At 36.8% G+C, this 14,051-nt stretch overlaps 1 protein-coding gene across 3 annotated transcripts in view; it reads right to left on the minus strand.

Annotated features, from left to right (window-relative positions):
- The window catches only part of CPLANE1 (ciliogenesis and planar polarity effector complex subunit 1), a 182,258-nt gene that overhangs the window by 38,202 nt on the left and 130,005 nt on the right, over nucleotides 1-14,051 (minus strand). For all 3 annotated transcript variants that reach the window (XM_049862496.1, XM_049862491.1, XM_049862506.1), the window contains 7 exons: nucleotides 10,876-11,037; nucleotides 8,750-8,780; nucleotides 8,095-8,226; nucleotides 4,916-5,081; nucleotides 2,264-2,322; nucleotides 1,461-1,628; nucleotides 72-196 (listed from right to left, as the gene is read on the minus strand). In XM_049862496.1, coding sequence (XP_049718453.1) covers nucleotides 72-196; nucleotides 1,461-1,628; nucleotides 2,264-2,322; nucleotides 4,916-5,081; nucleotides 8,095-8,226; nucleotides 8,750-8,780; nucleotides 10,876-11,037 — 843 coding nt within the window. The remainder of the gene's footprint in view (nucleotides 1-71; nucleotides 197-1,460; nucleotides 1,629-2,263; nucleotides 2,323-4,915; nucleotides 5,082-8,094; nucleotides 8,227-8,749; nucleotides 8,781-10,875; nucleotides 11,038-14,051) is intronic.

Below are 14,051 nucleotides of genomic sequence, written 5' to 3' on the forward strand. Positions count from 1 at the left end.
TAAACTTTCACGTAAAGAACAATAAAAATAAATAAATAAACATAAAACAAACAAAAAGCTTAAAGACTTACCACCTGGCCAAGGTAAATCCTGAGGTTGAGCAAAAGATTTCCCCTTCTGGATGTAACTTGATTTGGATATACAGCTGACTTTTCTATGTTGATTTATTGGAAAATTGTGACCATGCTGATTCCCTCTAAAGTTGAAATTACATAGTTACATTCCTAGATTCTCATATCAGTGATAAATTTTAATATTTCAAAAAGCTCAAATTATAGCTCAGATTAATGCATTCACTTGACGCTGCTTAGATTCTGTAGCTCAGTGATGCATTTAGCATATAAGAACCCTCAACAAATTACCTTTGTATCTAAGTACTTCAAACTTCATTTTTTTTTAATTGTTTTTGGTTATCTCCCTATCCATTTCAAGTTCTCCATATCTTTAATAGTCATACATTTGTATCCCACTTTATTCTAGAATGAATTCAAGGGGAGTCCCTGGTATTTTGAGTAAACCCTAGACTTCACACACTAGTGATCTAATTACATGAGTTGGATGGTAGCATTTCCTCTAGGCTCTTAGGTTATATGATTATATTTATAATCCTAATCGTTCACAGTCAATCCTTGTTATTTGGGGATTCTGTATTTGTGAACACAGCCAAGATCATGTGCAGACAGGCACAAAGGGCAAACAACTCCCAGCTAGGGTCACAAAGGCTGGCTTGGTATTGGCTAATTCAGTATTAAAGAGGACTTTATAGGATAACTACTACCAAGAATAATGAGAATTGACTATATTTTGTCAAAAATGGTCATTTTTAACAAAATTATACTTAATGCCAATTCATGTTCACTTTATGGATCACCAATAGATGTAACTTTGTGTGTTTGTTTGCCATATATAAGAAGCTTTACACTTGGATGATTTTTCTTAAGAATGCTATGTTTCATTAATTCCTGCCTAACAGACTCATCTCCAAACCCACTGAAGGTTATTACTGTAAAGGTAAACGTAGTTTGGATTTAAGACTAAATATGTGACAGACAGCATCTACAACATAATCACCATAACTGAGGAGATTGGGGAAGGAGAAGCGGGAGCTGGCGGGATAGGCTGTTTCTGTGAGAAGGGAGATGACAAGGGAGAGAAGGAAGGCAGGAAGCAAATTACAGACAAATAACAAAAACAGGGTTGAACAGATATCAAATCATATCAGGTATACTGAAGTGTTTTGTTATATCTAATGTAGAAGATTAATGTCATTTCTGCCTTTTGTCTTGGTGGTTCTACAAATTTATAAAGATCTCATGATTGTGGGGCTATGTTTTTTCTTCATCATCATAACTCTGAGCAGGGTAGATGCAGATACGTTGAACTTGGCTTACAAAAGTACTGCATTTCTTCTTATCAGGCCTAAGTTATCTTGCCAAATGGCACGCCAAAACTTGTCTTACCTGTTTGGACAAGGGGAGTGTCCCTGTCTGGAAACCTGAGCTGTTCTTCGTTTGTTAGGCAGTGGTTTCTGTGCAGTTGTTGGTAGCTGCACTGATTCAGATAACAGTTCATTCATCAGACTGTATGCTTGTGAGATTCGACGACTGTAGTGGTCAGAGAGTAGCAACCTTTGGACAAAAAAAATTAAACATCATTTACTAAAAGAGTCACTTTCGGTTCATACTTTCAGAGGGGGCATAGTGTTTGAAGACCACCCAGCCTTTTTTTCTTCGGTGCTTTTCAAAAATACTTTGGTTGGTCAGATTTCTGAAAGTCATTAGGCGGTATTATTACTGGTGCTTACAGTTACGGCCTGTGGGGCATCTGGAATGTCTCAATCGCAAGTACATGTCTAGGCTGGGAGAGGGAAGGGACCAACAGAAATAAAAGTCATAAAAATGGAATGGAACAAAAAAAATTGAAAACAAATTGCTTAAAAGGTAGTGAGTCACTTTTTTTTCTTTGCAGTGATTTTTCCCAGAATTTTCTGTTTATTGACAAAAAAAGGAACAATTCTGAAAAACAGAACTCCTAAGGCATTCAGTGGTTCAAATCCACTAGCCGCTCTCGGGGAGAAAGATGTGGCAGTCTACTCATGTAAAGATTACAGCCTTGGAAACCCTATGGGGCAGCTCTACTCTGTCCTGTAGGGTCGCTGTAAGTTAGAATTGACTCTGAGGCAACGGATTTGGTTTGAAGCCATTATCTATGCCTAGGATTAACAAGCTAGAGAGAGTGCTCAGGTGACAGCTACCAAACTCACCTGTCTTTTTCATACTTCATCTTCTGTTTCAGCCTGATTTCCCTTGAAGTCATGTAAAACTGCACAAGAAATACTCAGTTAGTTCATTATTGTTCAGTTCACATAATTATAATCCATGGAAAATAAGATGTTCCACTAATCAATTTTATTGAGAGGTCAAAACATAATTTTGCTATTTAGAAACAGTGTTTTACAAAACATGAAAATGTTAAACTGGAGCATCATGTAATTAAAGTAAAATCCAATTTAATAAACGGGATGCAAAATATATTTTCCTAATGAAATTAATGTATTTTCTTCAAAGGGGAGAATATTATCAGCTGCATTTAAAATGAAAAAATAGAAGCATTTTTGAGATAAAGACACCTACATTTAGTATAGGCATTCCCTGGACTACAAAAGGATTCCATTCCTAAATCTGTCTTTAAGTTAAATTTGTACATAAGTCAGAACAGTTAGGTATGGTTTGTATCTAAACGTCAGCTGGTCAAACATTTGTCTTAATGTACAGTTTATATTGTACCTTTCTATGCATAAAAAACATTAAAGAAAACACATCCAGATACACTAAAACATCTTTAACATAACACTACAGTAATAATAATAAACAATGTTTTGATGTGCGTCACAAAGTAGCATCTGTTTGTTATTACCAATTATTATGTGCACCTTGAGTTTTAATATAATAGGCTTTACAGGGGTTGGCTCACAGACGTTCGTAACCCAGGGACTATCTGTACAGGTCCTGAGTTTAATTTTGGCTGATAAAGCAGAAATGAGTCAAGACATTTAAAATCAGTTAAGGGACTCCTTAAATTATGTTTTTAAAATGCTTAACAGAAACCTGCTACAGTGAACTCACTGTGACTTGTAAACTCTGCAAACTTATGTACCATAAGGCAAACTGAGAAATGTCAGATATATACATCTTATCATTCCAGAACTTTAAGTTATTGTTGTGAGTTACTAATGAAGTTAAGTCTTTTCATACACAATTGTACATCTAAAAGCAGGCACCCAAAAGTGAATTAACTTTCTCAAGTTCCTTTTGGAAGTAGTAACAAATTAAAGGTCTTAATCAATTCCTGATGGAAATTCAAATAAATTACATCGTTGTTGTTTGTTGCCATTGAGTCCGTTCCAACTCATGGTGACCTCATGTGTGTAGCGCAGAGCTGCTCCACAGGGCTTTTAAGGCTATGAAACAGATCACCAGGCCTGTCTTCACAGTGCCTCTGGGTGGGTATGAATCACCAACCTTTCAGTTAGCGGTTGAGTGCTTAACCACTTGCACCACCCAAGGACGCCTTAAATTCCATTAAAAAACCCAAACCCATTGCCGTCAAGTAGATTCCGACTCATAGCAACACTAATTCCATAAAACTAAATCCACTGCGGTCGAGTTGATTCCAGCTCGTAGTGACCCTATAGGAAAGAGTAGAACTGCACCATAGGATTTCCAAGACTGTAATCTTTACAGAAGTAGACCAACACATCTTTCTCCTGCAGAGCTGCTGGTGGGTTCAAACTGCCAACATTTCGGTTAGCAACTAAGTGTTTAACCACTGTGCCCCCAGGGCTCCTTCATTAGTCCCACACCTTCACCAAAATAGAAGCTGAAAATAAAGAAACAAGCGCCCAAAATCTTGGTGCAAATGTCACAAAGTCTATGAACCAAACAGTACTTATGCCCTCAGAGTTAATTTACTCTAAATTTGAATACATTTCTAAGTATCTTGGGTATTTGCTTGGCCGACAATGGGGTGATGTTGGAACCACCCCAAAGGGTGGGGGAACATGAATACACACACACTTTCAAAATTCTGGTCACGTATCTCAGTAGCCCAGAAGGTCACTACCATGTCTCTAGAGCTATCAAGAAAAGGTTGTTACCACCAACATGCTTTCTTCAGAAGACAGGTAAGTAAATGACACATTTTGAAAAGTGGTTTGCCTGCTTTTGCACCATTTGGTACTTAAATTGGACAACTTTATGATGCTGAAAAAATGAAGTGTTATATTTTTATATTACAAAGTAAAAGATAAACTAATCTACATGTAATATAAATGTGATTTTCATAGTAACGTGATTTACCTTTTGAAGAAAAATACTCTTGATCTAGCCAGAGCGATTGATAGTCAAGGCTCTGTACATATTACAAGGTATGTAAATGAAGGCTGAGAGTTTAAAAGGCAGTTGAATAAAAAAAAAAATGCACACACAGATGTACCATTGTTCTGTTGTTATGTGACTGGACCATAACTTTTTTGTGTGCTTTGTAGATAACTTATGCACAGGAAGTATATTTTTTAAAAATGGTAGAAAATAGTTTTAACATGCATAGTTGTTCAACTGCCATTGAATCTCATCGAAAATTAAAGGAACAACTCCAACTGGTCACCCAATCATTCAACCTCCTCACTTGGTTAATGCTAGAGCCATGATCAGCCTGGGGGAGAAAAAATATTTAAGATAGTTCAACAGAACCTAGTTTAGTAAGGTCATTTCTTTACTTTTCTTAAATGTTGACTTTTCTTTCTTCCAAATTAAAAATGTATCCAAATTATATCAATCCTTTTCTTGAATTTTAGCCAGGAAAAAATTACACATATTCTGTGATAATTACTTTACCCTTTTTACTGCAGACTTACTGGATTGTTCCTGGGACAGAAAGGAGCATGCTCTTGCCTTCTCTTTTCTGCCAGCTGATGTAAGTACTCTGCCATTCTTTCTTTTTGTTTTCTTTTCATCCAGATGCGAATCTCTCTTCTCTCCTTCTCACTTCTTTGTGGACGTCTGCCAGAAGTATGCTGAATCCTGAGAAATTTAACAGGTAGGGTATCACTTCCTTTTTACATTTGTTGCAAGTATCACAACTAATACTTTTTATTTTGTAAGAGTTTGGCCCTCTTGAAAAGTTGTATACGTTTAAGGTCTCTAGCAAACTCACTCTAACCTGTCGCTCTGAAATTCACTGAAAATGATCTCAGAAAGGTCACCAAGGGCCTCTTCAGTCTTCATCCTACACTACTCTGTAACTTACACAAGTGATTTCCCCTTCTGCTTTAAACTTCCTTTTACATGGGTCTTTTCCTAAGTCTAAAAACATTACTCAGCTTCCTAGACTTCTGGATCTACTCCCATGTTCATGTCCACATGGCACTTCCCACGGGCTGGCTAATGCCTGAGCACGGCTGTGATATGATGGCAGGCCCATTTCTTGCAAGACACAAGATTCCTCTGATGGGTGACTCTGGCTTGAGTTCTTGCTATTCACCTGGCTGAAACTTTCTTAGAATTGTACTGTAATCTGAGACTTCCCAATCCTCCTTCCTCCTCTCTCTCCCTCATAGGGGTCTATGTAGAATAGGGTTAAAATAGCAAGCCTGAGACCGCTATCTTTATAAGGGACCTCTTACAGGGTTGGCCCTTGGTTGACATCTGGGAACTTGGATTTCAGAAAGACTCTCATGATTCCCAAAACTGAGAAGAGAGGCTCACTGTGCCTAAACTGTTTCCATAAACAGTGTGGTTGTGCAGAACACCTGCTTTCCTTCTGGAAGTCTGGAATCCTGGTACGTGGTGGGCAGAGGGGGACCTACAAGTAAAGCCTCCAAGAAAAACCTTGGGCTGAGTCTCAAATGAGCTTCCCTGGCAGTCAGTATTTTACACGTGTTGTCACAAGTGTGTCCTGTAGGGCCCCACTGGAAGAGGATTCTCTTGGAAACTTACATGTCTAGCTCTCCCCAGACTTCACCCCATGTGCCTTTTCTCCTTGATGCTTTTCCTTTGACCCCTTTTGCTGTAATAACTTATAGCCATGAGTAAGACTATATGCTGAGTCCTGTGAGTTTTTCTAGCAAAACATCAAGCCTGGGTATGATCGTGGAGATGACCGACACTGGGTCAGCTCCACACTGGTACTATAGTCTGATGGCTGCCCCCAACTCCTCTGGCTCCCTCCCCTTTTTTCCCTCACAGTCATTTCTTCAAATAAATCTGTTGTCCTTCTAAATTCCATCTTGGCACTTGCTTCTTGGAGGACCTACTACTAATGCACCAATGAATATTACCAATGGAATCTTCTCCTGGCACCTTACGGATCTTACACTGCATTCTCTATCTTGGTACAGAAATCACCATCAACTCAGTCATCCAAGTAGAAAGTCATCATTCTCACCTCTTCCTGGCAGTCTCCAGTGTTTACTCAATTCTGTTGTCTTGCACTCTCCAATCTGAGCCACCTCACTTCTGGAGTACTAAGTCCTCTCACTGGCTCTCATTTTTAGTCTTTAAGCTCTTTGCTGACACCCCCCACGGAGTGAAAACAGTATTTTGTTTTTATTCCAATTCTTGACATTTAGAATATTGATGAAATATTCATAGAATGATCATAAATTTAAAAAAGGACAAAGACCAATTCCTATATATGTGATTGAAGCTAACTAAACATGTTTTACTGGGGAGTCAGGGTCTATCTAATCTAGACAGTGAAGTCATAACGTTGTCGTTAGGTGCTGTAGAGTCGGTTATGACTCATAGCAATCCTACGTACAACAGACGGAACACAGCCCGATCCTGCACCATGCTCACAATTGTTGCTATGTTTGAACCCATTGTTGCAGCCACTGTGCCTGCACTGTTGTAGGTCTTCCTCTTTTTTGCTGACCCTCTACTTTACCAAGCCTGATGTCCTTCTCCAGGGACAAGCCTCTCCTGATAACATGCCCAAAGTACATGAGACAAAGTCTCGCTATCCTTGCTTCTAAGGAGCATTCTGGATGTACTTCTTCCAAGACAGATTTGTTCATTCTTCTCATAGTCCATGGTGTATTCAGTATTCGAGAAGATAATTCCATGAATTAAACAGAAATTGTCTTTTTTGTATATTTTTGAGGTAACAGCCTTGTAAGTTTAATTTTAATACATTTCACTGAGATGATAAGTTTAAGTGAACTAGGATATAAAGAAGCATAGCTGGCTTCATACCACTGACTCTTTAATATATGTTTGCCAAAAGGGGCATGCATTTCAGGGAAGCATTAGGAGCAGAGCCAGTCTTCATTCTATCAGGAACTAATTCCTGGCCCAAGAAGGGTTGCAAGGAAAAACATTTGAACCTAATGTTCCAAGGAAAGGCTATTTAAAATTCATAAAATACCAAGGGTTAATATTTAGAGTACTAAAATCATTAATCACTTCTAAAAAGAAATAGCGTTAAATTTATGTTGTACTCAGACTGATGAGGCCTTGGGAAAACTCTCAAGACACAGATATGCTGTATTAGGTCTATACTGTGGGGGTGGGGAGGGGGAATGAAACATAAATATCACCACATGTATTTATGAAAAACGAAATATCTTCTAAGCTTATTTTATTTCATAAAAATCACATTAGAATGCGGCCAATTTTGAACATTCTTAAACCATAACATGTTAAAGGGGTTAAAAGCTCATTATTCCCCTAATATACCCCTCTGACCTGAACTGAAGCCATTTCCCCAAGACTACCTCCCAGCCAAACACAAGTACTTAAGATAAACAGTAACAACCGAGAGGAACGAACTCCTTAGGATAATTACTTATACAATATCAAAAGGGCATTATCTGCCCAAAAGCAAAGATAAGAAGTCAGGAAGAGGTAGAAAATCAGGATGAAGGAAAATGGGGAAACCAGGGTGGAAATGGGGAGAGTGCTGACACACTGTGGAGAATGGAACCAAGGTCATGAAACACTTTATGTACAAACTATTGAATGGGAAGCTAATTTGTTCTGTAAACTTTAACCTAAAGCACACAAACACAAAAAAAGCTCATTATTCAATGATTACCTGGAGATAGTTTTGGCTTGTTGTTCTGTTAAGCCAAGCTCTTCACTGGAAACTCCATCTTTTGTTATAAGGTCACCAATAATGTCTGCAATATCAGTCAATCCAGTCATCTGGAGTGGATCTACTGAAACACTTCATTGGCAAACACAATTTGAGAAATGTAAGTCAGTATCTACAACTTAATTACATTAAGCAAAAATACACACGTAAAACTTTGCCCTCTAGGAGCATAAACGAACCTAATGAGATAAACATATCTAATGTTTCCTCTTTTTCTGTAATTGCAATGCCTTTAGGGGAAAGCCTAATAATAACTGATGATGGGAGCTATTCTAAACAATATCAAACATAAGGCCCAGGAGAAAACCTCTATAGGTCCAACCTCCACAAATTTAAAATATATTTATTAAAAGCAAATTTAACAAAAGTAGTCTATTGTATTCTAATTACCTGTGGTAAAACAGTAAGGGATATGACAAAATTCAGTTTTTAAGGCACCCCCATTCCCAATTGGAATTTATTATATTCTTTAATCACCATAAGATGTAGAATGCAGAATTTCACATACATATGAACAACAAAATTTCCAGAACACATCATTTATACTCAACTTTATGTAAAACTGTGAATTAAAAAAAAACCTTAGAATATTTACCTCTCAAAAAACTCACCACTGTTATTCATACCTTAAAAAAAAAAAGAAACATTAAAATTATAGGGCGGTTATTTTTTTCTTTCAATTATTAAACCAAATAAAATATAAGCAGAAACTGAAATATTTTTAGCTTTTTGGGCCTGCCTTTGTCCCCAACTTGCCCTTCCTACTCCTGATGACACTGAAAGCCCCCAAAGTCCTTACAACTCAGTCTTCATTCTTGACTTTCTGGTGGCACATGGAACTGTCAGCCACTCACTTCTTGCAAATCTCCAGGCTCTGCTCACCTGTTCTGCTCACTAGGAAAGGTCTCCCTGCTCTTTAACAGGTGACATTTAACAAGGTTGGTCCTTGGCCCTTTTCCCTTCTTCATTTATTCTCACAGTGAACAGATGCACTCTCTTAGCCTTAACTGTATAATTAAATGAAAGGTTCTTAGACGTGTTTTCAAGCCTAACTCTCATCCAAGTTCCACTCTCATGTTTAAAACTGTGCTGGATATGGCCAATCATATATCCTAGCATGACCTTAAACCATTACATTGGGACTCAGAGTGCTTTAGAGTTTGACATCAGACTTAGTCATATGCCTATCGCTGACAACACTAAGCAGCATTGTTTTTCTCCTCCTCCTTTTTTATCCACTTAGTTTCTGAGGGCACTCAGTTACTTATTCAGAAAGTCTCCCGTATCCATCTGTTTCTCTTTTCCCACAACATTGACCAGGCTCTCATTATTTCACAGGTGAGAATAATTTAATAGCTTACTAACTGGTCTACACTTCCAGTCAGTTGTTTTTGTTGCTGTTGTGTGTCGTGGAGTTGCTGCAGACTCACAGCGACCCTGTTGGGTTGCCTGGGCTGTGATCTTTACGGGAGCAGAACACCAGGTGTTCTTCTCCTGTTGAGCATTTGGTGGGTTTGAGCCTCTGACCTTTTGGTTAGTAGCTGAACACTTAACAGTTGTGCCACCAGGGCTCCTTGCTTCCAGTCTAGCCTTCCTCAAAACCTTCTCATTTTACTCCTCTGCTCAAAATTCTCCAATGATTACCAAGAATAAAAGGATCTAAATGTTTCACATGCAATTAGAACCTTCTACACCCTAGCCCATGAGTCCAAACCCCATTTGCCCCTTAGGAATCCTCCCCCTTAGGAAGGAGAGAAAGCTACCAGTGACCAAGAAACCTACAGGAATCAGATTCTTGGCTAGGTGCTTTATATATGATACTCAATATTCACAACAGCTCCATAAAGTGGAAATTATTACCCTATATGCTGACAACTAAAATACAAATGGAATCTAGGAGAACTTAGAGAAGAACAAATTACAAGATTCAAAACCAGCTTCTTAATAGCTTTTCTTTTATATGCCGTGTTTAAATAACAGCAATGTCAATTAAAAACAGCATTTTTTTTTTTTTTTTACTGGTTATAACACTTTAGTAAGAATAATAAAACACATCATAAACACTGAGTAAAATCATCATTACTAACCATCAATAACTGAAAGCAAAACAAAATTCCAAGCCATTGTCGGGGGTTCAACTGTTTTGTATCTATTATGCACATGCCTATATGTATTCATTAGGATGAAAGGATACTATTTTTAATTGTCAGCTTCAAATGAAATAGAACTAAAAGTGACACTCAACCTTTCTCAGCCTTAATATCCTCAACTATAAAATGGTGACAATAGTATCCAGCTCATAGGCCAGGGCTTAAACAAGGGATGATGGATGTAAAACAACACAACACCTGGCAGAAGGTAAAGGCTCAATAAATGATAGCCATTATTTTGTTCTCAAATTAAAACTCAAAATTCGCATAATTGACAAAGGGTTTAGTTTTCTCAATTTTAGTAAAAATTGAATATTACAATATTTCCAGTTGCTTATATTTAACATTTTATATGTTACAGAGATATGAAGCATGGCTGCAGTATATCTTATTGTGTTGAGATGACAGAGGTGTTCATGTGAATGGTACAATTTCTAAATTCCCTTCCCCTAAAATTAATAAATATTACAAATGGCTTCATAAACCCTTCAAAACGATATTCCCAATAAATCTCTTCAGTGACATTACAATGGCAAATAAGAATGTAAATGAAACAAGGGAAGAACGATACCAGCGGTAGCAGTATGGTCAGTGGAAAGGCTGACAGCTGAGTCGGCAGAAGGAAACACGCTGGCTTTCTGACTTGAGTAATTTTCTTTTACAGAAAATTCAGGTTCTGAAGTGTCCTCTTTGTCACTTTGATCTTCTTTATCCATATGAGTCAGGAAATGCACTAATCCAGAGCATACAATATGATTAAGAGAAAATAGAAGGAAAAAAATTACACGGAAAAGACATATCAATTAGCTAACACTTCCAGATGCAATGCAGTTATATTACAAGTCTGCAACATAATCTGATTGCTTTCTACATTATAAGAAATTAATTTAATTTGAAAGTTAAATTAAAACTCTCCCATAATAAAAAAAATAACTAGATTTACTATCAACTTCAGAAAAAAAAAGCAGATTGAAGTAAAATAGATAGGCCCACACTCTGCAATAAAAAACAAAGAAATGCTAAATTAAAATAAAAAGAAGTTAGGAAATACATAGCCAAGCCCTCTAAAAGGAGAAATCAGGGTAGAGCAGTAAGTAGACAATGATGTAGGTTAGTACACAGAATAACAAGAGATGTGGTTTCTGAGACTGCAGTGAGAAAGACAGGTAATTGCATATGGCCTAGAGTTCTGAAGGATAGCGCAGTCCATTAAACGGGGGACAAGAATAACCCTGCCCTGAAGAAGCAGCAAAGATGTTTTCCATCTGCCTGAACAATGAGTGGGAAAAAGTTAACTCAACTCTGGGCAATGAAACCCCTCTCTTGCCACGAGCAGATATAAAGTCTCGATTTATATTATCTATGTAGTACTTCAACCCTAAGCCAAATAATTTATATAAAAACCTGTCCAAATTTTTTTTCTGCTTCAACGCTAGCAGGAAGCAATGCAAAAGCACTCGAAAGACAAGCATACACAATCTACCCGAAACTTGGTAAAGATAAACCCATGATAAAAATTACAAATTACACAAAGAAACAACTATCAAAGAGAATCAATCTGCAGATTACACAACTAAGAATATAAACATGAGCATACGAAATAAAACAATCTGAAAGGGTCTATAATATGACTAAAATTATTAAATAGATAAAAATAAGAATAGAAACCATAGTAAAACAACAGGACAGTATAGACAAAGAAAGATAGATTTGAAGAGGTAATAAATGGAACTTACTGAAATTAAAAATGTAATCACTGAAATGAGAATCCTAATGAATAGTTAAAAAATTCAAATAAGATATACCAGAAAAGAATATTAGTACACTAGAAGATAGATCTGAGAAAATCATATCACTGAGAAATACAGAGGTGAATATTGTGAAGAAGTGGTTAAAAGAGAGAAGAAATAGAGCAAGAAGGTGCAATATACCTCTAATAGGCATTTTACAAGAAAGAACAGAAAAAATGGGGAACAGGCAATATGCCAAAAGATAATGGATGAAAAATTGCCAATGTTGAAACTTCAGATTGAAGAATCACTCCTACTTCTATAATGGATAAATAAAAAGAAATACACACTTAGACACACTGTATCAAAAAAGCAGTAAACCAACACTACAGAGAAAATTTTATAACCAATCAGAGATACAGGAACAGCACTTAGACTGATAGAACAAAAGTAATATGAATTAGGTTTTAAATATGTCAGTAGTTAATATCTTTTAAATGCTGATGAAAATAACCATCGACCTAGAATTCTGTACTCAGCTATAAACTATTATTCAAGAATTATGGAAAAATTAGAGATATTTTCAAAGTCTGGGAGAATTTATCACTAACAGATTCTAAATGAAAGAACAAACAAAGGGAGGAAGGTGGAAATGGAATCCCTGAAGAAGAAGTGAATGCAAGACACAACTGTGGGCAAAAAAAACTGGCAGACAGGTTGATAAATTCTAAATAAACACTGACTTAATAAAAATAAAATATAGACAGATTCATTGAGGAGGAGTAAAAAGAAGGTAGATCTAAAGTATTAGAAAATAATATAATAGAAGATGGGAGAAACAGATCATGTTAAAATTCTAAAGTTTTTATATTGTTTTGGATGTAGATACATTTGCCTTAAATTTTAACACAACTATGAATGTGGAAAACTCAACTCAACTTCTGAAAGATTAAAAACAGCTCCTAAGAATATCTCCCAGAGAAGTAAGAGTCTTCACACGAATAGACATATGCATACCCATGTTCACTGCAGCATTGTTCACAATAGCAAAAAGATGGAAACAACCTAGATGCCCATCAACAGAAGAATGGATAATCAAATCCAGTACAACTAGATGGTGCCAGGCTACCATCACTGACCTCTCTGATAGGGATCACCACAGAGGGTCCTGGACAGAGCTGGAGAAAAATGTAGAACAAAATTCTAACTCAAAAAGAAAGACCAGACTTGCTGGCCTAACAGAGACTGACCCTGAGAGTATGGCCCCTGGACACCCTTTCATGTCAGTAAAGAAGTCACTCCTGAGGTTCACCCTTCAGCCAAAGATTGAACAGGCTCATAAAACAAAACGAGACTAAAGGGGCACAGCAGCCCAGGGGCAAGGACTAGAAGGCAGAAGCGGACAGGAAAGTTGGTAATAGGGAACCAAGGTTTAGAAGGGAGTGTTGACAAGTCATGGGGCTGTTAACCAATGTCGTAAAACAATATGTGTACTGTTTAATGAGAAACTAGTTTGTTCTGTAAACCTTCATCTAAAGTACAATTTTAAAAAAGGAAAAAAAAAGATTTGATAGGAACCTTAAGGGGCAGTAAGTTTATGTTAATGAGAAAGGAACAACTCAGAAAAGGAGGGTGAGAATAGTTGCACAACTCAAAGAATACAATCAGTGTCACTGAATTGTATGTGTAGGAACTGTTGAATTGGTGTATGTTTTGCTGTGTATATTGTCAACAACAACAAAATAAATAAAATTAAAAAAATAAAAGATTAAAAATAGAATGTATCATTTCTGAACCCATGTGGGGAAGAGAGTACAGAAAAATTAACCAAATAGAAGGCAAGAAAGAACGGAAGGAAAAAAAAATGCATGGTAAATAAGAAGCACCAGGTAAGATTACAGAAATAAACCCAAATATATCAGTAATCAGAATAAATGTAAACTGATTATTTTGACGATTAAGAGACAGAGTATTTTATTTAAAGGAATGAAACCTAATTATATGCTGAACACAACTA

This window comes from Elephas maximus, chromosome 2 (genome assembly GCF_024166365.1).
Source record: "Elephas maximus indicus isolate mEleMax1 chromosome 2, mEleMax1 primary haplotype, whole genome shotgun sequence".
Taxonomy (NCBI): domain Eukaryota; kingdom Metazoa; phylum Chordata; class Mammalia; order Proboscidea; family Elephantidae; genus Elephas; species Elephas maximus.